At 42.6% G+C, this 27,013-nt stretch overlaps 1 protein-coding gene across 1 annotated transcript in view; it reads left to right on the forward strand.

The window, feature by feature from the left end:
- LOC134436382 (collagen alpha-1(XI) chain-like) overlaps positions 1-27,013 on the forward strand; it is an 85,886-nt gene that overhangs the window by 23,024 nt on the left and 35,849 nt on the right. The window contains exons 7-21 of the mRNA XM_063185568.1: positions 3,693-5,864; positions 7,583-7,741; positions 9,702-9,926; positions 12,454-12,507; positions 12,986-13,027; positions 14,166-14,228; positions 15,507-15,581; positions 16,517-16,603; positions 16,851-16,907; positions 17,472-17,525; positions 19,783-19,836; positions 21,722-21,775; positions 23,214-23,267; positions 26,469-26,522; positions 26,750-26,794. Of these exons, the coding sequence (XP_063041638.1) occupies positions 3,693-5,864; positions 7,583-7,741; positions 9,702-9,926; positions 12,454-12,507; positions 12,986-13,027; positions 14,166-14,228; positions 15,507-15,581; positions 16,517-16,603; positions 16,851-16,907; positions 17,472-17,525; positions 19,783-19,836; positions 21,722-21,775; positions 23,214-23,267; positions 26,469-26,522; positions 26,750-26,794 (3,249 nt within the window). The remainder of the gene's footprint in view (positions 1-3,692; positions 5,865-7,582; positions 7,742-9,701; positions 9,927-12,453; positions 12,508-12,985; positions 13,028-14,165; positions 14,229-15,506; positions 15,582-16,516; positions 16,604-16,850; positions 16,908-17,471; positions 17,526-19,782; positions 19,837-21,721; positions 21,776-23,213; positions 23,268-26,468; positions 26,523-26,749; positions 26,795-27,013) is intronic.

The following is a 27,013-nucleotide window of genomic DNA, read 5'->3' on the forward strand; positions in this document are numbered from 1 at the left end:
CCAATGGGAAATTACATTGCGACCAAGTAAGTTGATAACTTAGTTAGCAACAATGTTGTCGAGAAACACATCCAAGTATTTCCACAGTAAATTCAGGGGTGTTAATTCAGCACTTCAAGGGTCAGAATTAACATTCATAGCGTTCGTCCTACTCTCTCCAGTGCTAAATGAACGCTAAGGAATTTACTGTGTGTGTCTCTTTTGTTTCATTTTATGAGCAGTCTCTTCGATTTCTAGACAATGAGGAGGAAAACATGCTGAGATCATGTGACCTTCATCTCTGTCTTGTGACGGTCTGACTTACTGTATGGGTTGAGTTACTGTGATTTACCACTTTTGGTCAACATTACGCTCTTACACATGGATTTGAGATGTCATGCCTACATTACCAACAAATACAAATACAAAATAATACAATATAATACAAAACAAAATTCCGACAACACATCTGTAGTCTTCCATTTCACAAGAAGTACCCTTCATTCGGTTGGGAATACAATTATAAAATAATAATAATTAAAAAAATACATTTGATTAAAAAAGTTTCAATCCAACTCATTCAAGGGTTAGGGTTAGAATTACCTGTAAATTATTTAGGAGCAATGTTCTGATTTGCTTCCAGGTGTGCTCATAAATGAACAAATGTTTTGTTTGTTTTTTCTTCTCGCTGTGCTTATTGACGGATTCCCAAAGGTGTCAAGTGTATGCAGAGCAGATGCATTGAGCAAAGAGGCCGAGCATCGCGCCACACACTCTAACCCTTTGTGGAAGGATAAAAACCTTGCTTTTGGACTCCATTTCCCCTCAGTGTTCACCTTTCTACTATATTAGCCTAGTCTCTAATCCTCTCTCTCTCTCTCTCTCTCTCTTTTCCTCTTTTACATTGAAACGTTTACTGCCCTTCTCCCTCTGTCGCATTCCACTGTGCTCCCCTCTTCCTCTCCATCACCCCTCTCTCTCTCTCTCTCTCTCTCTCTCTCTCTCTCTCTCTCTCTCTCTCTCTCTCTCTCTCTCTCTCTCTCTCCTCCACCCCTCCTCCCTGTACTACTCTCTCAGTACTTTGATGCAGAGCGGGATGACTATGAATACCCCTTTTATTATGACGATGCCACCGGGGCCCCGTTACCCTCACCCTCATCCTCCCCCTCCCCCGATATGGGGCCCCCTGCCAAACAGGTAACGAGGGAGCGAGAGAAGGAGAACGAGGGGGGACAGGGAAGAGAGAAGGGAGAACAAGAGCAAGAGTGGGAAAGAGAGACAAATGAGCTTTTGCTGTTGTGATTCATCTTTTTTAAGAGTTAATTTTTTGTTTTTTTTGGGGTTTTTTTTGCCTGATATTGTTAAAGCCCAGATGGTCTGGCAGCACCTACCAAATAGGTCTGGCTATCTCTGGCGTGGAGATGTACAGCGAATCAGCCAGAGCCGCTGACAGCTTTGGCTGGGCCCGGGACAAAAGACACATGAAGGGGCCCCAAAACCAATACATACAATTTAATGAGGATCCAATTCTGGGCCCCCACTCTCCCTGGGCCCGGGACAAGTGAGCCCCCCCCCCCCCCCCTTGTGGGCAACCCTGTAAACGGCACTCATGTCTCTACAGTACTCTGGTCTGTTCTACCTCCCGTTTCACTACCCAGCACCCCCCTCACGTTCTCTCCATATCGGATGCGTTTGTGTTCGTATCGCCCTTGCCCGCCTCCCTTCGCGTCGTCATCGGCACCAATCGGCACCATTTGTCCATGTGGACTTTTCCGTTGTCTGGATGTTACGTTTTCATCCTGTCAGTTGCGTATGTGTTGCCCATGTGTTTTTGTATGTTTGTATGTATGTGTGTTTTTGTATAACTGTGTATAAGTGTGTGTTCAATACACAGGGACACTGTGGGTCTTTCAATGTAGTCTCTATATAGTCTCAATATAGTCTATTGTCCCTTTCTACACAGATTAAACTTTTGCTCCTTAACTATTAAACTAAATTATTCCATGCACACATTCCAGTAAATACACCGTTGAGCCATGCACATTCACATGAATATACAGTACATGCTTTCAGTACACACACACACACACACACACACACACACACACACACACACACACACACACACACACACACACACACACACACACACACACACACACACACACACACACACACACACACACACACACACACACACACACACCTCCCAACCCCTGCCCCTAATCACTAGATCTGACCAACTGATATAGTGTGCATGACTGTTTTGTACTGCCATTGGAATACTGTAGTATGACTGCATCCCAACTGCATGAATTGACTGAGTGAGTGAGTGCCTGGTCTTCAGTTACAATGACTTGTTTGCCTCAATATACTGTATGTCTGAAAGACAACCCAACAGTAGCTCGTAGCCTGACTGCCTGTTAGACATGACGAGAGTGCATTTGCATCCTTGAGTCTTGTATGGTGACCATTGTTATCTTTTTAGGTTTTAATATTTATCTACCAGCATGTGATGTTATTGTCTTTTTTGTTTTTACATTTTACAGTAAAATCTAATACTGTCAGACATGTCTGTCGATAACAATAACAACGACTCACAGAAATGGTAACTGGTCTAATGGTAATATGGTAATATGGTAGTATGCACTGAACCTTCATAACTCACCACTGGTACCATAGTATTACACCATAATAATGTAGTACTTATATTAGGTGTTATACTTCATTTTGTATAGTTCCAAAGGGAAATATGACTTGCTACACTGTCATGGAGCATGCTGTGCATGTGTTTTGTCACAAGGATATTTTTATTTTTCATCATTTCATTTCCCAACATCTCACTCTGCCTGTTCACATGCCTTAGCGTGATCCTGTGCGTGTGGGATCACGTAGTGTCTGTCGCATGTGTGTCCTTTTCCTGCACACAGACGCTGAGTTGTCGAAAGTAGAGGCAGAAGTACTTTTACAGATGTGATTACAACACTCGTAGTATGAAACCTTGTAATGTCATACCACTAGCGTTGTAATTGCATTTGTGACAACACTTCAACCTCTACGTCATACAACTTTGCACAGTTGGAAAGATCAGTGTGATCTACCTCCTCTTGTGACCGCTAATTTTAGTAGCGCTAGCTTGACCTTGAAGCCCTGCCCCTGCGCCCATCTTGCACACATAGCCACGCCCACATAGCCACACCCAGCTCCAGCTCCAGCTCCGCCCACCCGCCCACCAGTGTCCCTGCATACCGTAAGCACAGAGTTGCTGCTTTTTATTTGTAATGTGGAGGTTGGCATTACTGGAGAAAACGCCTCTCAGAGTAATTTATTTATTGCTGATGTCTAAAATTATAACTCTGGTGTGTCTTATTCCGACACCTTTGGTGATTCCACCTTGTCTAGTCATAGGTACTGTACTGTACATGTGTGGCACGATCCAGTAATGCCAGGAGGAGTCTTAACCAGTCATCCAAGCTTCACCGTGTCTCAAAACGTCAACCTTTTGTCTTTCTCTCTCCATCTGTCCATCCCCTTTGCTTCCAACCCCTCCCATCCCTGGTCTTTTTTGTGTACCTGTCTGTCTCTCTGTGTGTCCGTCTGTCTGTCTGTCTGTCTACCTGTCTGTCTCTCACTGTCTACTTCCATCTCACCACCACACCCACACCCATATAAAAAAAAATTCACCCCACATCTTCACAACACGCGTAAAATAGGGTGGTAAGGCTAGCAATGGCGAGGCAAGCAAACCCAAAGCGGCCCCAGCGAAGGCTAAGGCAGCCCTGGGGAAGCCTGCCCCTCCTCCAGCCAAACCTGCTGCAGAGAAGGCTAAGCCCGCTGCGGCTAAACCCGCAAAAGTCGTCGCCACTGCTGCCCCTGCCAAGCCCGCCAAGGCAGCCAAAGTAGAGGCAGCAGCCGCAGCTGTGGAGGCCGCCCCTGCTAAACCCACCAAGGCCAAGCCCACTGCCCTCGAGGTTCTCTTGTCAAAAATCAAACCAACTGCCGCTGCTACTGCTGCTCCCAAAAACGGAGCTGAGAAGAAGGCTAACGGTAACGGCAAAGTGACAGAGGAGAAAAAAGTTGAGGTCAAAGTTAATGGCAATGGCAAAAATGGCGAAGCCAAAGTTAATGGTAATGGAAAGGCAGCTGAGGAGAAAAAAGCCAACGGAAATGGCAAGGCTAACGGCAATGGAGAGGCTAAGGCTAACGGCAATGGTGCTGCTAAGGCTAACGGCAATGGAGAGGCTAAAGCTAACGGCAATGGCGCTGCTAAGGCTAACGGCAACGGCAAAGCCAACGGTAATGGAAATGGCAAGGCAACCGAGGCTCCAGCCACTGTTGAAAAAAAAGTAAACGGCAAGGCCAAAGTGACTGAAGAAAAGGTTTCCGTCGTGGAGGAGAAAGTAGTGACTGTTGTTGAGAAAACAGTCACCGCTAAAGCTGCCCCCGAGAAAAATGGGGCTGACAAGAAGGCTAACGGCAATGGAGCTAAAAATGGAGCAGCCAAAGCCGAAGCTAAGGTAGAGGTTGCTAAGGTAGAGGTCACAGTTGAAAAGAAGGAAAAGCCTAAAGTTGAGGTTGCTAAAGCTGAAACTGCCGTGACCGAGGCAAAAACCAAGATCACGAAAGTGAAAGTAGAAAAGGTTGACAAACCTGTAAAGGCAGAGAAGAAGGTGGTGAAAGTCACACCAGCAAAGGCAGAGGTTACGAAAACCGAAGTGGTCAAAACCGAAGTGGTGAAAGTGGTAGCGGCCAAACCAGAGGTGATTAAAACAGAGACTGTGACAGTAGTAGAAGTGGCTGCACCAGAAGTTGCCAAGACAGAGACCGTGAAAGCAGTAGCTGGCAAAACAGAGGTGACAAAGAAAGTAGTTAAAGTGGTGGCTGCTAAACCAGAGGTTGTTAAAACCGAGACTGTTGTGGTGTCCACACCAGAGGTTGTACAAACCGAAACAGTGGAGGTGGTAGCAACCAAGCCAGAAGTCACGAAAAAAGTGGTAGTAGTCAAAACAGATCCCCCTAAAAAGGGCAAAGTGGTCACTACCAAAAAAGAAATAGTCACCAAAACAGAAATAGTTAAAGTAGCAGCTTCCAAACCAGTAGTCACCAAAACTGAAACAGTGGAGGTGGTAGTCACCAAACCAGAAGTCGTCAAGACCGAAACTGTCAAGGTGGTAGCAGTGAAGCCAGAAGTCGTCGAGACCGAAATTGTCAAGGTGGTAGCAGCGAAGCCGGAAGTTGTCAAGACCGAAACAGTCGAAGTTGTAGTTGCGAAACCAGAGGTCACTAAGAAGGAAACCGTGAAAGTAAAAGCAGAGAAAGCTAAACCTGCCAAAGCAGAGGTCACGAAAACCGAAGTCAAGGTCACGGCAGCCAAACCGGCCGTCAAAGCAGAGAAGGTCAAAGTTGACGTCGCAAAAACAGAAACAGTCGTCACAAAAACAGAAACCGTAGTAAAAGCAGAGGAAACCAAAGAGGTCAAGGTCACAGCCGCAAAGCCAGAGGTTGCCAAAGCTGAAACTGTCAAGGTCAAGACTGTAAAAACGGAGGTGAAGGCACCGGCCAAAGCAGAGGTCACGAAAGTGGAGAAAGTTGAAGTCGTCGCTGCCAAGCCAGAAGTCACCAAAACAGAAGTAGTTAAAACCGTTAAAACCGAAGTCAAGGTTGCAGCCTCAAAGCCACCCCCGCCACCAAAGAAAGAGGCCCCTGCCCCCGTGCCCATCCCCCTCCCTCCTCTCCCCAAGCCGGAGAAGACCAAGGTTACGGTCGAGATCAATAACGTCAAATCCACATCCAAACTTTTCCCCCCCTTTGACAAGTCTGTGGTCAGCGGCACCACCGTTCCTGTACCAGAAAAACCGAAGAAACCGACCAACGGTTATCAACAGGTACAAATAGAGAGCCTGCGATGGCTGTATGGAGCTTTATGTCCAACCTGATAATTCTGGGGACCATGTTACCTTTCACAGAGATGTCGTAGAATGACTCACATAGGTTGGTCTTGATCAGATGCTCCCTTAGTTGTTTTGTTGTTCTGCAAAAAAACAAAATACTTTTACGACTTGATTTTGTTAGGCTACTGTGATTGTACACAATTCATAGACATTTGCTCAATTTTACGGAAAGTAATAGGATAGATTTTTCTATGCAAGTACGTTGGAAATATGGTAAACTTGGAAATACAGTGATTGAATATTGTACCAGTTCTATAAGTATGCTGCAGTGTTGGTCGTTATTTAAAAGACTGATAATTGGGGCCCAGTGATGGCAGAGCAGGTCTGGACGAATCAGGTGAGGGAATATCCACCGCCTGAGTATGACGGTAACCTGATAACGGTAACCTGGTCCCCAGAACGTTGGCACATACAAATCCAGACCTTCTCCCCTGTTCTACATATCAAATGATCGGTGCGATCATGACAGACGATATGACATAGTGGACTGTGATCCCTGCCGCATGACACTCTACACAGTCCTCTATCACTGTGTTTTCGCATTTCGATCTCCTGTTGTAGACTTTGAGTCTGTAAGTCCTACTCGTTTTACTGTCTCTCTTATCTAGTCAGTAGTGAGATGGTGATAAAATTAAGCGCATGCCATATTTTTTAAATAGTGCTAGTGACTTATTAAGCTACCACACATACAGTACAAAGACTCGGTAGATGTTAAAAGATCTGTAGATGTTAAAGGATAACACACCACATGTTTCAAATCTGTCTCTTTTTTCCTGTTTCTCTGTCCGGTTTCTTTCTTGTTATTATTATGTTTCTGGAATGTTTTTTTGTCTGATGTCATTTTACCAAAAGAGTAAAACAGCCTCACAGAAGAAACAAGTAAGCACTCTAGCATTCATACTCACATTGTAGGCTAAATAGTACAAAGCAGTTTTAGCTTCGGTGAATTGTATTTAATTTCCTGGAAATTACATAATTGTGGTTGAGAAGCAACTTAAGGCTAAATCTGTCACTCTGTCTATGAGGCTGTGATTTATCGATATGTATCTTTCACCTGTCTATCCTTCATATTTCTTCAGAACATCTTTTTTTACCCTAACGGAAGAACAAAATTTCTCACTTTTCAATGTGCTAGCAGCAGCGGTGATTGGTGCTTTGATCATCGTCAAAGGATTAGTCAGGTGACCCGCTGAGGTCACACGCCTGACATTCTGCGGGGGTTTGGTTTAACGTGACTCCTGCCTGACCCCCATCATGGCATTGTGGCACCCTTGATATGCTCTGGATTTTTTTTCTGTACAAAAAAAATCCAAAATTCCTGCTGGGATATTAGATCTTGTTGAATGCCATAAACCTTTGGGATGACAAGGTTTATGTTATGATGAGATCTTTCATGCCAGCTCCAAAACACTTCTTTGGTTACAGTGTAATATTGTAATAACATTTGGATTAATAACGATGTTTGTCGCGATTTAAGCCTGACAAACATCACCTCCTGCGGCCCTCCTGTGGTCGGTCTTCCTCTTCTGCTTTTAACACGGTAATTGGGATCTTAACCCCAAACTAACCACCCCACTCTCCCTCAAATCTTATCTCCACTTCTGAACCCTCCCACCTACTTCCTGGTACACCCCAACCCGTCATCCAATCAGGATGTAGATCCTGACTACTCTGAGACTGGCCACACCCCCACCGAGGATTATTATTACACCTTAGAGGAGGAGGAGGCGGCACCATATCCAGATGGTGAGGTGATTGGTCAACCACAGCCAGATGGTGAGGTGATTGGACAGGATGCAACACCTGGCCAGGTAAACGTGACACCATTAGGAGGCCGCTCCCATCAGATAATATCCAAACATTCACGCCATCCATTCATCCACAGAAATATGGCATATTTAGCAAAACACTTTATAATGCAGTTTGAAAAGCCACAAGTAGTGATTATTAAAGATAATTCCCACTTAACTACGTTAGGAATCAGCCCCCAGATCCTATTCATCTATCAACGTCCCCAGGCGATGTCATGCCATTTTAAAAGTCACAAGTAGTTATCATCAAAGAGTGGTCCTTATGAATGAATTCCTTTAGAATAAGTTTAGAATAACTATACTTTAGAATAACTATCCCTATGAATTCCTTTAGAATAAGTTTAGAAGAACTATACCTTAGAATAACTATCCCTATGAATTCCTTTAGAATAAGTTTAGAATAACTATACTTTAGAATAACTATCCCTATGAATTCCTTTAGAATAAGTGCATTATCCTACATTGTTTATGTAGCATACTGGACAGTACAGTCATTGAGACTAAGGTGGAGGTGAGTCCAATCCCCCGTTTGTTTTACATTAACATAGATTGGTGTAGTTATTTTAACCCTTTTGGCTATTTCACATACTATGGAGATTCATTTTGTAAAACCTCTTGTCTCGTCATCTCATCAATGTCTCATCAATCTCATCAATGTCACCTCGATGCCACCACTGCCATGATTAGCGCAGCACTTTCTCTTTCCAGAGAAGAATGCATAGCACTCATCTCTCTCTTACCCAACACACTTCATATGTCACACACTCTCTCTAACCACAAGATCTCTCTTTGCTCTCATATCCAAATGGGAGGCTTGACCTGACCACTTGTGTCATAAGAGCAAAAAATATCTTGAAGGAGTGTGAGACATATAAAAATGGGCTTTGCCCTGTAAGAGAATGAATATCATGCATTCTGTCTCATTCAACAGTCACTGATCTAACAAGAATGTATGTTAATAGCTGAGTTTCTGAATTTCATGGTTTCTATTCTGAATTTCTATGTTTGCAATTGTGGGAGGGAATCGAGTTGTACAAGCTATGTTGTCCTTGTTAAAATACACATTTTACAGTGATTAATGTGCACATACAATATAATTATTGCCTCATTCATAATGGTACAATTACAGTTCTGAGTAATTTGTAGCGTTTGGAAAGGTATTCCAGTGGGAAGGTATTGGTTAATCTCAGATGAAATGGTAAGTTAGCTGCATTAACTGAATTAGTAGCCGCTTCATGTCTCTCACCAAAACAAAACACACTTAATATTTTGTGGAAATGTATGATATTTTTTTTGTTATATGTCAGTAGTTTTCTGGTTTAATGTTGAATATTTCAAATTTTTTCTCAAGATGAAAAGTGTGTTGTGGTGAAAGGCTAGAATTAGTTTATGGGAAAACATGCATGCTGCAAAAAAACGTCCTCCATAGTCACTGAAAGAGGATTTCAGCTATGGTTTTGATTATGAGTGATAGCTTACGAGCTCATCACTGGCAACAGCACAGAGGGGGATCTGTTTAGCAGTATCCCTCTCTCAGTGTCTGTATGCGCTCCCAGGTAAGCCTTATCTCATTGCATCTCCCCTACCCCCTATCCCCTACCCCTTCACCTCTACGACCCATCTTTGCCCCGCAAAAACCTTCCCCTACTTTCTCCTCCACTCTGAAACCCTTTGGAACCCCCCTTCCCAATTCCCAACGTTCTGGTCTCCCTATTCCATTCCATTCTATCCTATTTCTCTTTTTGGCGGTTCCTCTTTGCCTCCTTCTACCCCAACCTCCCACCTTTGCCTCTCAAAAATCTTCCTCTACTTTCCTTCCACTTCCAATCCAATCCCCAATCCAAATATTCCATTTCCTGCCCCTCCAACCCCGCTTCGTTCTTTCCCACTTGTCTCTTTGGTGCTTCCTCTTTGCCAACTTGCCCCATCCCTTGCCCCCAATCCCAATGGTCTGGCCCAGGTGGATGAGCCAGAGGTGACTGTGGAGCTGGAGGCTACCAAGGCAGGTGGCGCGGGGGCCTCTCAGGCCCCAGACGAGGCCTTCACAGAGGAGTATGTGACCGGTGACTTTGGCATGAAGGAATACGACTATTCCTACAAGGACTACCAGGAGCCGGCTCCGGAGGGCGAGACCGACGCCGGACACATGGGCCCCGCTCTGTCTGCCGTGACGGACGAGGGAGGCGTAAGTAGCGTAGCGCTGCTTCTGATCAGAGTCGTATCAAGTAGAAGTAGAGGTGCTCTTACAGATGTAACTACAACACTAGTAGAAGTGCTCTTACAGAACTAATTACAACATGATTGGTATGATATTGCAAAGTTGAAACCATGTAATATAATACCATTAGTGTTGTAATTACAACTCTAAGAGTACTTCTACTGGTGTTGTAATTGCATCTCTTAAGAGTACTTCTACTTCTACTTTATACGACTCTGCTGCTAACTGCTCCAAATCCCCATTGCAGCACTCATGTAGACATTGGAATGGGATTTATGCATGTTTACTTCTTTATTATTATTATTATCTTATTTGAATTATTTTTTCTTGTACAGTCTATATCTCTTTGAAGTGCAAATATAGCTGTAGAGAAAGGGCTTGATTCTCACGGTTCTTGCTGTGACGATTCAGGAAGTGTGTTGATTTGATGTAAATTAGATTTTGGGCTGTTGACATGACGACAGCCAGAGTCTTGTCTCCTGCCAAAACCCAACCAGACCAGTGTTGCCAGACTGAGTGGTTACCCGCCCAATTGGGCTACTTGGGATGGCCGTCTGCGGGTAACAACGGGAAAAGTTTTGTGTCCATAGAAATCAATGCAATTTGTTGAAATTGGGCGGAATTTAGCGCATTTTGGCGTTTTTTGAGAACCTTTTGGGCAGGATTTGATCAGACACATCTGGCAACACTGATCTAGACACATGCTGATGTTTGGTTGACTTTGGCAAAATCTCTGGTATGTCTTCCGGAGTTCAGTAGTGAACCAAAACGTTCAGCAAAATTCTGTGTGAATCAGGCCCTTGTATTTAAAATAACAGGAAACTGAGCAGACAACAAAAACAAAATAGTTAGTCCGCTTTTGGTAGAAAACTACATGTGTGGCGACTTAAAAAGATGAGATTTGCACTGACACAAACTTGACAAGTGTCAATTAAATGGCAATTTTTTTTACTGTTACTGTGAACACCCCATAAAGAAATGAAATACTGTTGGACCGGCATAATACCATGTCACTTGCGACAAGCCAGTGTCAGTTGTGTCAGGGTAAATCATGCATAGTATTCCATACTTACAGGAGAGAAAGTGATCCCAAACAACTGATAATTTTCAGCAAATCTATTACAGGTAATATGTATTACATACACGTAGTAGTCCAAGAGTGTGGGTCAAAAAGCACACGATTGCTTGGAATGACAATGCAGTGGATTGCCATGGTTTGTATATTGGAATTTTGTATACCATAATTACTTTTGTTTTCAAGCTCAACTAAACAATAAAATCCCTAACAATACGTCAATTATTGCTACCTCAGAAAACATGGGTACATTTTACACTGCTGGATTTAATGTAACACAAAGCAGGTTTACACATTGGGGCAATCCAGTCTGGTCTACACAGGTTGAAAAGATGAAATGCCATTTGTTGGCAAGGTATGTCTCACTTGGGAGTTGTTATGGTAACCATCATGTGAGTGAGCATGACATAGGAGCTCATTGTCCACCCTGTGTGTGTGTGTGTGTGTGTGTGTGTGTGTGTGTGTGTGTGTGTGTGTGTGTGTGTGTGTGTGTGTGTGTGTGTGTGTGTGTGTGTGTGTGTGTGTGTGTGTGTGTGTGTGTGGGCCTCCAATGAGATAACAACCCTGCGGTATGAGGACCTCCAGTGTCTGTGGTGCTCTCCCATACCAGGGCCCCCACCTGACCTATGTCAGGTAGCATGGTCAGGTAGCATGGGGCCCCACCTGACCTATGTACCATGGGGCCCCCTCCTCACCTATGTCAGGTGGCATGGTCAGGTAGCATGGGGCCCCCACCTGACCTATGTACCATGGGGCCCCCTCCTCACCTATGTCAGGTAGCATGGTCAGGTAGCATGGGGCCCCCACCTGACCTATGTACCATGGGGCCCCCACCTCACCTCTGTCAGGTATCATGGTCAGGTAGCATGGGGCCCCCACCTCACCTATGTACCATGGGGCCCCCTCCTCACCTATGTCAGGTAGCATGGTCAGGTAGCATGGGGCCCCACCTGACCTATGTACCATGGGGCCCCCACCTCACCTATGTCAGGTAGCATGGGGCCCCACCTCACCTATGTACCATGGGGCCCCCTCCTCACCTATGTCAGGTGGCATGGTCAGGTAGCATGGGGCCCCCACCTCACCTATGTACCATGGGGCCCCCTCCTCACCTATGTCAGGTGGCATGGGGCCCCCTCTCCCCTCTAACCTGCTCACACACATCTGATGTCCCCGTTTCCCCTCGTCATTCAACTCGAATGTTCTGTGTTCCCTTTACTTACTGGTTCAGTTCAGTGTACTAACCTCAGAGACTTGCGTGCGACACTGCAGGGTAATGGGCCTGATTTGTTTGGTTGGTCGTTTGATCATTTGGTTGGTTGTTTGATTTGTTGTTTGTTTTTACTGTTGAGATTGCCTTTTTGTTGTTCACCTGCACTGACTTAGCTGTGTTTCGGATTACATATCTGTTTTTCACAGGCTGCCGTGAGTGGCCTGAAGGGAGAGAAGGGAGACCCTGCTGTCCTGGAGCCTGTAAGTACTGATGCAGATCAGATGGCTGGCCACCCAGTGTCCTGTCTGCACTGATACATCCACACCTATAGGGAGCGCTCATCATAGATTAACTCACATACAGTTTTATGACTCATATGATAATTAATATATGGTGCTTTAGGAAAGGAGCTCTTTATTTGTGTATTTAGCCTGTAAGTAAGTACAGATCAGATGGGTGGCCAGTGGCCACCCAGTGTCCTGCACTGATGCATCCACAGCCATAGGGGGCGCATATTCAATTCAATTCCAATTTATTCTAGTGTGATATCACCATAGCATGGGTCTCAGAACACTTTACAAATAATTGATTAATATTACATAAAATGTTGATTGAAAGATAACTGTAAGCATAAATTACATAAGCAAGCAGACAATAAGGGATCAGAGTGACATCTCTCTTCTCTCTTCCTCCTCTTCCTCCTCTTCCTCTCTCTTCCTCCTCATTGTCTTCCTCCAGGGCATGTTGATCGATGGGCCTCCCGGACCTGAGGGACCAGCAGTGAGTTTTCCTTATGTGTAATGTTATCCACACATACAGTTGTCACACATATCGTCAATTGAAAACAAACCTCTGTATATACAGTACACACTTTAAGGCCGCGGTCAGACCGGACGTGGACTTCTGCCTACAATCCGCGATGCGCGTCCAGCTGATTTATCTAGAAGTGATCACAATGAGCACGGATCCACTGCCCATTCAAATGCGGTGACCAGGCAACGTAATGGAACTGTCACTCGCAATGTAGCTTAATCGATGGTGTGTTGTTTAAATGTTGTGAAAACATACACAAAATGCTTTGCAAATTCATCTATGTAAAATGGATAGAAGACGAGGTCTTCTCTTGCTCTCCTAGCGTCGGATAGTGAATTTGATATTAAGGTTGATAACGGTCTCCCATTGAACATCTGAAAATCCGCTGCGGATGTTCCGCCTTGAGTTGAACTTTTCCTGAACTTGATCCACCCGGCGCAGAGAGGCGGAGAATCCGCAATCCGCCTTGCGCTGATATAATTCCGCGTCCGGTCTGATCGCGGCCTAATGCAAGACCATTATTGTAGTTACTGCTCTGTGTATATGGAATACAGCATCAATTTCCCAGAGGTCTCCAAAATGTAAACAAAAAAACCCTTGCCACCGTTTCCCTCCAACACGGTTGTCTTCACTGATTAATGGTCTACCTGTCTTGAATGCTCATTAGGATCAGCTTATTTAGAGATGGTTGGATCCCATTTGTGGCAGGGTTGTTACTTTCTGAACCCAGGTCATGATTGACACCTCAGTCTTTTTGCCTCAAAGGAAGAGGTGTCAAAAGTAAACGTAAAAGTACATTTGTGGTGTAAGTACAACACGCGCACGTGATATTATTTAGCTATTACACCATTTACTCCATTGTACACCTAATGAAGTGGATAGACTGTTTTATTACTGAAAAACACTAAAACCTAACAAGAACGCCGGACAAATTTGATCCAACCAGCACAGGGGTAGCTGATCACAAGACAGGTACACAACTGGTTACTCGAAATAAGTTAACCGTGTTGGAAGAAAATTGTGTTTTTTCATTTTTTGCTTTTACTTAATGTTTGACATCTGCTCAAAGTTACAGTGCCTTACCCATAATGCCTCTCTTTCTCAGGGTCTCCCTGGTCCTTCCGGGCCTTCTGGACCCCCTGGCTCTGTTGGAGATCCCGGCGAGAGGGTGAGTTGGGTCAAACGTTCAGACGTTTTTTTTGCACACCTCTGTAGTTAGGCAGGTGCGTAGGATATTATCCCAGTGAGGTTGTCATTTAAGTGAAAAACAATTCCTGCACACTGTCCATTCCGCCACCAAACTTTAATATGTTTTGGTCATCTGACCTTCTTCAGGTAAAGTCACCCAGACTTGAGCTTTTTGTACACCGCTGTAGTTAGGTAGGTGCATAGGATATTAGTCCCGTCTGTGTTTGTTAGGATAGGTGTAATTACCTGTTGGTATACATGTTGGTACAGTATGTATGCAATTTCATTACAGCGAGAAGATTGTCCTGCAACCAAAGTTGAGTCCTCAGCTACATAGCCTACGAACAGTGTTGCCAGATGTGTCTGACCAAATCCCGCCCAAAAGGTTCTCAAAAACCGCCAAAATGCGCTAAATTCCGCCCAAATTCAACAAATTACATTGACTTCTATGGGCCCAAAACGGCTTAAAAACCCGCCAAATGGCCATTTTTTTCCCGTTTTTGCCCGCCGACGCTCATCCCAAGTAGCCCAATTGGGCGGGCACCCGCCCAATCTGGCAACACTGCCTACGAATGTACCATTCAGTTGTTGCCCAGTCTTTGTTAGCTCCAAATCACTTGTTTGTATGCTATGCTTACTGTTGCTGCTGCTGATTGTGTCCTTGTCACTGCGGATTATGTCCTCATTAGTCGCTATTGAAAAAAAGGGTCTACTAACATAAAGGTAGACTGTGTAAGATTTTTAGTTGTTTATTTCCAGAATTCATGCTACCCATTCACTAATGTTACCTTTTTCATGAATACTCACCACCATCAAATTCTAAGTGTTCATTATGACTGGAAAAATTGCACTTTTCTTACATGAAAAGGGGGATCTTCTCCATGGTTCGCCATTTTGAATTTCCAGAAATGGCCATTTTTAGCTGCAAAAATGACTGTACTTGGGCCATACAAGAAAATATTAGTTTATTACTGCGTAAACTTTCATGAAAAGATCAAATTTGGCAATAGGCAGCCCAGTTTTAATGAGCAGCATAGTTGCAGTACCTTTTTTGACCAGTTCCTGCACAGTGTACCTTTCATGTATTGTATGGATACTGGTTATAGCGTATGTGTGTTTTCGTCAGGGCAACAAGTAGGTCCAGCTGCCTGCAACCAAAACGGTTGGCATTGGGGTGCTGTCTCCAGGTACCAATGTCCTGGTGTGTCACTAGTATCCAGGACCAAATGGCTAACTGCTGTGCCGTGTCCTCTTGCAGGGACCCCCTGGTAAGGCTGGCCTGCCCGGCGCTGATGGAGTTGCTGGACCACCTGGCACCTCTGTTATGCTGCCCGTAAGTACCCATTATGTACAACTGCTTATTCTGTACATATTACACTTCTGTTATGCTGCTCATTAGTCTTTTATTCCTATCTGTGTCACACACACACACACACACACACACACACACACACACACACACACACACACACACACACACACACACACACACACACACACACACACACACACACACACACACACACACACACACACACACACACACACACACACACACACACACACACACACACACAGTAAAGTACTGTGGCTGTACGTGTACTGTGGCTGTACGTCTCCAATTCAACAATATCACATACAGTATTCCACACCATACATTGATGCATTGATATGTATTCTATGTTGCCCATGTGTTCCTATGATTCTTCACACTCCTCATCATTTCTTCACCTGATGCAAATTTCTCTCCTGAAGACACAAGAAAGGCTAATCTTATCTTGTCTATTTTATCCTATCGTATTTTGTCTTGACTTGTCTTGTCTTATCTTATCTTATCTTATCTTATCTTATTGCATCATATCGTATCGCATCATATCTTATCCTATCTTCTTATTTTATGTTGTCTTGTCATGTCATGTCATGTCTTGACTTATCGCATCGTATCGTATCTTGTCTTGTCTTGTCCTATCTTATCTTATCTTAGTGTCTTGCCTTGTCTTGTCTTCTCTTAGCTTGTCTTGTCCTATCTTATCTAATATTATCTTATCTTATCTTATCTTATCGTATCGTATCGTATCGTATCGTATCGTATCGTATCGTATCGTACCTTATCTTATCTTATCTTATCTTGTCTTGTCTTGTCTTGTCTTGTCTTGTCTTGTCTTGTCTTGTCTTGTCTTGTCTTGTCTTGTCTTATCTCCTTCTGGAAGTGTATGCCATATAATACAGGGGAATCTAATGATGTGATGTGTGTGCTCTTCTTCATAGTTCCGCTTTGGCCAGAGTGGTGGAGACAAGGGCCCAGCGGTCTCAGCCCAAGAAGCCCAGGCCGCAGCCATCCTGTCCCAGGCTAGGGTACGCATGCAGCACCACCCACCATGCACGCACACACACACATACACACACACACACACACACACACACACACACACACACACACACACACACACACACACACACACACACACACACACACACACACACACACACACACACACACACACACATGCACGCACGCACGTGCACGCACTGGCGCACACACACACACACACACACACACACTGGTTGCCGTGATCAATGTTGTATTTCTGTTTCTCTGCAGATGGCTCTGAAGGGACCACCTGGCCCAATGGGCTACACGGGCCGCACCGGACCTGTGGTAAGACCAGAAGCCTTCTGCTTCTCATGTTTGTTTGTTTGTTTGTTTGTGTGTTTGTGTGTCTATTGTGTCACATCTCTCCTGCCCCTCCCCTCTTTCTCCTCATCTCAATTTATGGTTGTTTAAATAAACGTATTGAATTGTATAGATCGTTTTAACTGCATATGATTTTATTGCTGGACCCCAGGAAGAATAGCTGGGTCTGTGCCCAGCTAATGGGAGTCCTAATAAACTAAACTAAACTAAACTAAACTAAACTAAGCTAAAGTCATTGTTTACCATTGATTGGGGAAAAAAATATTTCTACTCAACCCCTTATTGCTTCAGCCAAGGACTATTACCCTGCACCACCATTGTAAATTGCTTTGGATAAAAGCATCATGTACAGTAAATAAAATGTAAAAGTTGTTTCGGGTACTTCAGTAGTTCAGCCACTGCAATTCCTTTTGTGAATCAATTTTGTGGCCCATCACGGTTTAACCTATTACTATTATATACACTTTAATTAATTTGAATCATGAAATTAGAAGAAGAAATAAAAAGCTGTGTTGTGATATTTTGTAGGGATCTCCTGGTAGCCCTGGACTGAAGGGAGAGAGTGGAGACCCTGGACCTCAGGTAAGGAATCCTCACACCTGCATAACAGAGCACAACATCCCTGCTGTTAGTAGACATCCCTACTGTTAGTAAACATCCCTACTGTTAGTAGACATCACTACTGTTAGTAGACATCCCTACTGTTAGTAAACATCCCTACTGTTAGTAGACATCACTACTGTAGACGTTCCTGTTGTTAGTAGACATCCCTACTGTTAGTAGACATCCCTACTGTTAGTAAACATCCCTACTGTTAGTAGACATCACTACTGTTAGACATCCCTACTGTTAGTAGACATCACTACTGTTAGTAGACATCACTACTGTTAGTAGACATCACTACTGTTAGACATCCCTACTGTTAGTAGACATCACTACTGTTAGTAGACATCCCTACTGTTAGTAGACATCCCTACTGTTAGTAGACATCACTACTGTTAGTAGACATCACTACTGTTAGACATCTCTACTGTTAGTAGACATCCCTACTGTTAGTAGACACCACTACTGTTAGTAGACATCCCTACTGTTAGTAAACATCAGTACTGTTAGTAGACATCCCTACTGTTAGTAGACATCCCTACTGTTAGTAGACATCACTACTGTTAGTAGACATCCCTACTGTTAGTAGACATCACTACTGTTAGTAGACATCACTACTGTTAGTAAACATCACTACTGTTAGTAGACATCACTACTGTTAGTAGACATCACTACTGTTAGTAGACATCCCTACTGTTAGACATCCCTACTGTTAGTAGACATCCCTACTGTTAGAAGACATAGGGGCGTCTAGATTTTTTCAGACATCTAAATTTTTCTGTTTGGTTGGTTTTAGTGGAGTATCTAAGAAGCATATATTCATTGCAGCATGTCAACCTCCAATTACTAATTAATTTATGGGCATTAGATGCTGGTGCGCCACCTGACGTCTGAGCCCAAAAAAAACTTCCTTGACCCATTTATATTTGTAGTAGTTAAACTACATAGCAACTCACAGACCACCAGCAACATTGCCATGGGCCACCAGTGGGCCTCAGACCTATAGACTATACAGACTATAGGGTAGGTTGTAGCTTCTGAATCCAGGTTGCCCATCACTGTTTGGTAGCCTGGATGTTAGCCCTCATGGCAGCACATCTATAGCCTGGTTCTCACCGACGATGCGTGTGTGTAGCTCCAGAGCCCCCTGGTGGAGCGGTGCTACACACACTACCGTCTGGTAGCGCTGCCAGTAACATGCTCTAGAAAATAAACAAAGCATTTATTGCTTAAATATCAATGGCAGCTCGCATTGATGAGTCACAGGGTAGATTGTAGACTATATTGACTCTTTAGAGATGAACAGAAAACGTTGGAGGAATTTGGTGGTGGTGAGTTGCAATAGATGCACCATTTATTTTCTGACTCGGGAAGAGCAGCGCTACCTGACGTTAGTTTGTGTACACACACGCACCGTCGATGAGAACCAGGCTAGCACACCTACCTCCCATACTGGAGTTTGGTATGCGATTGTGGGTTGAAGACATCCACTGTTTCTCAAAGTGAAGTGTGTGTCCCTGGTAGTGCCAGGGCCTTGACTACGAGAACGTTGATGTCCCTTCATGAATCATTAATGCCCAAATAATTAAGTTTTTTGTTTTACTACTTCAATCAACTGAAGTGCCTGGACCAAGGATCTTTTTCCTCCCGTCTTTTTTTTGAACATTGAACCCTCCAAGAGCACCAGTTGATTTTGAGGGATACTAGCAGTGCTCTACCTACTCTTCTGCGAATGATAACCAATGTTATGTTAAGTTATTTTAAGCTATTTACGACTCGAAAAACAACAACACACCATAGATATTACGTATGTTTAAGCATGCATGGCTTTCCCACACCCGTAATAAAAAGCCTAGCGTGAGAGTGGAAACGTTGACGGATTCTGGGTATGTTTTTACAGCAAAGATGCACCAAGTGCAACCTTGACAATTCTACAAATCAAGGGTGTGGAAGCATGATTTCCTCCAAAATTGGGCGTTATTCATACTAGCTACTAGGCCAGCACATTTCACTTTGAGAAACGGTCTGGGTCGGTATGACAGCCTGTATTACACCTGCAACAACCTAGCAATTCAATAACGCTAAGTATGAGCAATATCCATGTTCTGTATAAACAAACGTACATACATACAGTAGTAGTTTACAGGCTGATTGCTTGTTTTGAGTTGGTTTTGATTATTGTGAGGAAGTTCATGATTGTATATTTTTTGATGGTCATCTTTTTTGGTATCTTCAGGGTCCTAGAGGACCTCAGGGGTTGAGTGGACCACCTGGCAAGGCGGGACGCAGGGTGAGTTAACTTGGCACCACATCTCTGGATCCTCCTCGTGTTAACATGACTAATGAAATGAAACATGTTTCAATTGTGTCAAAAGATTGTCACTCATCCATCCGGGTCTCACTTATCAAAGCCCAACTTAGCTTGTTTATAGCTGTTTTCATTTCTTTTAAATAACTGAAAGGGTACTGCTCTACTACACTGTGGCACTCTGTGACTTGGCTGTTGGTGCTAGTGACATGGAGTTGTTTCAATATTTAATAAGTTCAATATGTTTATTGCCATGTTATATGCCATGTTATTGACATAGCTACAGAGACATAAGCTACGTTTACATGACGTTTTTTATTTCCGAAGTAGCCCCTTAATGCACGCCGTACCTCCTGTGGCATGCTGTAATAGACATTGAAAGTTAACTACTATAGACCTACACTACTATGACAGTGCACAGGGCCTTCAGTAATACATTACGACTTGTTTCAATATTTAATAAGTTCAATATGTTTATTGCCATGTCAAACAAGTGATGGGAATTTGTTTACCCATATCTCCAACAGCAAAGACATATAATGCACAGAGAAACATCAGCCAAGCACATATACTACCTAAGGAGAGACAGACATAGCTACAGAGACATAAGCTACGTTTACATGACGTTTTTTATTTCCGAAGTAGCCCCTTAATGCACGCCGTACCTCCTGTGGCATGCTGTAATAGACATTGAAAGTTAACTACTATAGACCTACACTACTATGACAGTGCACAGGGCCTTCAGTAATACATTACGACTTGGTAATTGCCATTCTGGTAAAAGCTAATTTATAATGCCGTGTCTTAAGGGGTTAATAATTCAGAATCAAATAGTTACGTCGAGTTTCCTTTTATCTTGACATGATGTGTGTGTATGTGTGTGTGTGTTGTGTGTGTACGCGTTTAAAAAAAAACGAACCCTCCTTTGCATCGGCACTTGTTGTTCTGCATATTTCCTGTGCACTCTGTATTTGGTAGTGATGTTGGCTATGATTATGTCCTCTTTTGAAAGTCGCTTTGGTTATTAAGCGTCTGACAAATGCAATGTAATGTAATGTAATGTAATCTTTCATCTAATTCCGAATTATGACATGTTCACATGACGTTTTCAAAGCGGAATTGAGCTTTATTCAGAAGTAAAGTGAGTTAATTCTAAATAAAATGCCTCATGTAAACGTAGACATAGTCAGTGTCAGTGAACAGTAGAGAGGACCCAGTTAGTCATTTCACTGCAGAAAATCATGGCTGGTAAACAAATCAAAGGGCATATTTCAGAATGCTGTGTGTGTGTGTTATATATCCTGGCTCCTTCATTATACACTCTCAGAAATAAAGGTACAGAACTTGTTGCCGTGGTAGAACCTTCAAGGGGAGTACCATTGTGTCGCTTGATTGGTACCCCATAAAAGAAGTGCGTTCAGTTTCTTGCAATGTCGACCGATGTGCATCTGTCACCTCTTTTTTTAGGTACCACCCAAGCAACGCAATGGTACTCCCCTTGAGGGTACTGCCACAGCGACGAGTTCTGTACCTTTATTTCTGAGCTACTCTTCATTAGAGATAGATGGCATGGGAGGCATGACGTTATGCGCAGCGCACCTTTTGGATTGCACAACCCAGGAATCAGCATACACAATGTAGTAAACAGGAGGAGTTAAGTGGAGACTGGACGGAATAAACAGTAGGACAAACTTAACCTGTCCATACACAACAGCGTGGATGATTTGAGTGGGGTAGGTGTGCAACAGTGTGGATGATTTGAGTGGTATAGGTGTGCAACTTGCCCTGTGTGCCACTAGGCACAGCAAGGACTAAGTAAGTAAGTAAGTAGGCGTATGTGCAACTCATTGCTGTGTTCTCGTTACAGGGTCGTGCTGGTGCTGATGGAGCTCGCGGTATGCCAGGAGAGTCTGGATCTAAGGTAATTATCATAAATTATCATAATGCATATGTTTTACATAGCGCTTTCATTAACGCTCAAAGAAGCTTAAAGGTAGGCCTGACGGAAACGTTAAGACCCTCACATTTTACTCTGGGATAAGGTAGGCCAGGCCTGAGTCTGGAGCTAACGAAAAGACAAGCAAAAACACTCGATATTCAAACACTCACAGTATGGAATAAGATAGACCTAATGCTTCAGAAATGTTCTCTTAAAATATTCTGGACATTTTAATCTGAGTGATGGTAGATTTGGCGTTTGGAAAACATTAAATATTTTCAGAACACTCATGCAGCAGATTTTGAAAGTTCGGAAAGCACAGCACTTTGAATACTGTTCTGTTTTTTATTTTCAATTTCTTGGAGCGAACAACACGTTTCACCCAGTGTGTCTTCAGGTTCACTCAAGTGAAACGTGTTGTTCACTCCAAGAAATGGAAAAGAATAAAAGAACCGTATTCAGTGTGCAGTGAAGAACAGTATTCAGTGTGCGGTGAAGAACAGTATTCAGTGTGCGGTGAAGAACAGTATTCTGAACGTTTATCATTGATCATGTTTTCCTGCCTCACACATGCACCTGTATTACTTCAGGTAATGCTTAAGGTATATTACCTATTACTTCAAGTAATGCTTAATGTGTATTACCTGTATTACTTATGGTGCACAAGGACTTTCATGTACTTTGAATGCAACACATTTTATTATGGATTCATTGTGGTGTTAGCACTTGAGAAAGACTAGATATTTAGGTCTGACTTAGTAGGCCTCATCTTTTTATGTCAGCTTTTAATCGAAATAGAGTATGGGTTAAGTGAGGCCTGACCTGAGCAGGGCCGGCCCAAGCCTTTATGGGGCCCTAATCAAAATTGAATCCGGGGCCCCCATACCACCACCTACTCAGATGCTTCATAAACTTCATTTACTTGCACGAGTGAGGGGTAGGAGCTACGGACATCAGTAGGCTGCCTGTAGATTGTGTACCTATCATGTACTGCACTTCTTGGAGCAAAATTTCTCAAACTGAAGGCCAATTATACCAAAGGAATATCTTAGTTTCGTTTCAAAACTTAGGTCTTCATTATATTCTGCAGTTCTTGTAGGGTTTTTTACAACTGAAAGTGGTGCATGAAAAATGACGTACCCAGAGTGTATGGCTCCTGTTTCCATTGTGGCAGTAAGTGGTACACGAGAAAGAAATATATGACTTGGGAAAGCGGTACAGAGTTCATCATCTCTTCCTGGAACTTTGCTGCTCACGGGGGGCCCTGGTGGCGTTGGGGCCCTAAGCCATCGCATAGTTCGCTTATGCTTCGGGCCGGGCCTGGACCTGACTGCAAACACAGTACATAGACAAATGGACAATTTCCGCTGGAAAAGTGTTGTTTTGCCCAACTTGATTTGCCTGTATTTCTTGTTTCTAGGGTGACCGTGGCTTCGATGGGCTTCCTGGTTTGCCTGGCGACAAGGGAACGCGGGTGAGTATCCTCAACTCTTCCACACCTGAAGACTGCAACACAAGGCCTTAAACTCTCTCTCACCCTTCTACATATCATCATTGGCTGGCAGACACCTTGTATCTCTACTTTTATTTTTCTCATTCATTTATAAATCAGTATTTTTCTAAATACAAAAAAATGGATTACATAATTGATCATACACATATTCATGGATACTGAGTAGCACTGATTCATATTTCATAATGAATAAAGAACTAATATAAAATAATACAAAAATAGTGGAGATACAAGATTTTTGCTGGACAGCGACTTGACGCCTTGATTCACATGACTGGAAAATCATTTTGCTGTAGCATAATTGAGTAGAGTAACATTTATTGATTGCAGAGGAAATTAAGGTGTCGAACAGCAGAAATAGATCCACAGTTCACAATACACAGTGCACAGTACACAATTCAAAGGGCATCACACAAGTTGCACAGCAAACACGTGCGCACACGCGCACACACACACACACACACACACACACACACACACACACACACACACACACACACACACACACACACACACACACACACACACACACACACACACACACACACAGGCTGGTGCACTGACACCCCATGGTTTTGTCCCTTACCTGGGTATAAGTAAATGGTAAACCTCGTCCAGTTGTTTTTGTTCTGCAATTGAAATGAACTCGCAACACTCTTTTATAAGTAGAACCTAATCTAACCCCTGCCCCCTAAATCACCTACTTAGACATGAATCAACCATCAATAATATATTAAATGCATCGATGAGATAGGTAGAGTTTTGATAGGTAGGCTATGGCATCAACTGAGTTATTCTCCAATTAAGGTACTTTTCATGTCCCTGGCGAATATTGTGAAATTAAACCATATATATACATATATTATTTTACCCACATTTAGTGGGTAGACATTTATTGAAGAGAACTTAGAAAAAAATAATCATGGTTCAATTGTGATGCTTTCTACGAAAAGTGAAACATTTAAAATGTGATTATAGCCATTTTGCCTCTGTCCCTAAGCCTGACCTTTGGCCTTAGACCTTGTTTACCTTAATGATAGAATGATAAATTGATTAAATTCATGTCAAATCCAAACATAAAACATTAATTACATCCATGTAAGTAAACATGTATTGTATTAAAAATAAATATTGTGAAAATATCACATTTTTCACATGTTAAACACCTGTCCCATGGGTTCATTGTCATTTCCACTACTCTGTACAAAATACAGTCTCAGGCGCCTTGCTTTAGAATGATTTAGTCAGTAACCACAGCAAAATAATCTTCAGAGGGATTGTCATGGATTTAAGGATAGAGGTCTCCCCACAGGGGATAAGAAAACTGGTAACACTTCCCAATAAGGGGCCATAATTAACAGCAAATTAGCTATAACCTAATACTTTAGTAAGGGTTAATAATCACTACGTAACACCACATTAGACGCATATTAATTGTTATTAATGCATATGTTTAACATTAGTAAGCAGTTACTTAACTATTAGATAACCATTGCCGTGTGTCACAAGTTCATAGCATATCATTATTTAACTAATAGATAAGTAAGGGTACAGTTAATAGTTAAGTAGCTATTAGGTCATACTTAACTAAGGACCTAAATTAACACTTACTTAATACAAAAGCAAGGCATATCTAATTAATACATAATACCGAAATATTGTTGTCTGTAGATTGCGTACCCATCATGCACTGCACTTCTTGGAGCTAATATTCTCAATCATTAACTTAATTATCACAAAGGAATGGTTTAGTTTCACTTCAAAACTATTACTCCTCCTAATGTTCTGCATTTATTGTAGGGTATTTACCATTAAAACTAAAAAGTGGTATATGAAAAAATTACATCTCATCACCCATCATCATCATTGAGAAGTGTACGTCCAATCCTTGCTATACAATGGCTCCTGTTGCCACTATTATAGTGATTTGAACGACTGAAAACTAGATGACACAGTGGATTAATTACTTAACTATTAGGTATGCCCAGCCAACTCTATTATAAGGGTCCAAAACACCAATATATATCGATTAATTAACCATTAGTTATCCACAGCCAACTGTAATATAAGGGTCCCAAACACCAATATCTATCCATTCATTAACCATTAGTTATCCTCAGCCAACTCTAATATGAGGGTCCAAAACACCAATATTTATGTATTATTTATCCATTAGTTATGCCCTACTTTTGTACTTAACTATTAACTGTGCCTTTACTTATCTATTAGTTAAATAATAATATGCTATTAACTTGTAACACAAGGTAAAAGTTATCTAATAGTTAAGTAACTGCTTACTACTGTTCAACATGTGCATTAATAACAATTAATATGTGTCTAATGTGGCATTAAGTAATGATTATTAACCCTTACTTAAGTATTAGGTTGTAGCTACTTTACGGTTAATTATGGCCCCTTATTTGGAAGTGTTACCAGAAAAACGACAAAAATCAAGTTTAATATGGCCTAAACACAGCAGACACTTAATGTACGTCATTTCCACAACTGTTATATTTCATGAGAGGAATACAAAATCTGAATTTATAAAAGTTTGTCAGTTGTAATTTGTGATCATCTAATGCTATGGTAAAAGATAAGCCTAGACTGCTTAGCTAGATTGAGATTTTGGAAGGAAAATGAGCAAATGTCATTTCCACAACTCTCATTTCCACTACTATTTCCATGACGGAAATGGCATTTCCTTTGCCTGGTCTGGAAAAAAATACCAAAAGTGTAGTATTAATTATACAATGATCACTGCCAACATCTTCAGCCATTGACAGAATGTGGATACTGATTATACCAATAGTTCAGTTTTCAAATGTTGTTAAATTGCCCAGGTCAAAAAGTACCTTAATTGGAGAATCACCCAACTGTGTTTCGGTTGTTTGATACATCATCATGTGATGCAGAATCTTGGACACATCATCAGTGATAGTACCTGGGGTCTCAGGGGGTTTGGGGTCTTTCAACTTCAGACCCCCTCACCCAGACAACCCGACCCGACCCAACCCGAAACCCGAATGCCCCCTATGTCACTAACTGTGTAAATGTGTTGTTGTTGTTTTCTGATTGGTACAGCAGCACTAACAAACGTCTGGGTGTTTCCCGTTCTATAGGGTCACTAACTGTGTAAATGTCTTGTTGTTTCCCGTTCTATAGGGTCACACCGGTGGAATGGGACCACAAGGGTCTATTGGAGAGGATGGAGAGAGGGTACGTCAGCAAATAAAAAAAAAAAAACATCTCAAGAACCATTTCAGTGCTCTGCTACTTTCTTAAAATCACTATTACCGTTTGAGTATTCAAAGAGTGCACACAGTGTTTAAGCACAGTATGATATTGTGTATTGTGTATTTATAAGAGCGGGGGGGATAGGATGTTATATTATAACTAACATCCACATTTACGGTTTCTAACAAAATTCTGTGTCTGGTTTCCAGGGAGACGACGGAGACGTCGGACCCAGAGGTCTTCCAGGTGAACCAGTGAGTGTTTCCTGCCTCAGCATCAAACGCCTACTGTATCTGTCTGTCTGTCTGTTGGTTTGATTTGATCAAGATATCGGGTTTTGTTTCCTCCTCAGTGTACACTTTATGTAGCGAAAAGGAAGGCTTTTGGTATTTTATGCCAAAGCACACTTGGATGCCAGTGGTAGCCTCATGCATTAGCCGCTTTTAGTTTAGTATCATGAAAGCGATATTGTG

This window comes from Engraulis encrasicolus, chromosome 20 (assembly GCF_034702125.1).
Source record: "Engraulis encrasicolus isolate BLACKSEA-1 chromosome 20, IST_EnEncr_1.0, whole genome shotgun sequence".
NCBI classification, from domain to species: domain Eukaryota; kingdom Metazoa; phylum Chordata; class Actinopteri; order Clupeiformes; family Engraulidae; genus Engraulis; species Engraulis encrasicolus.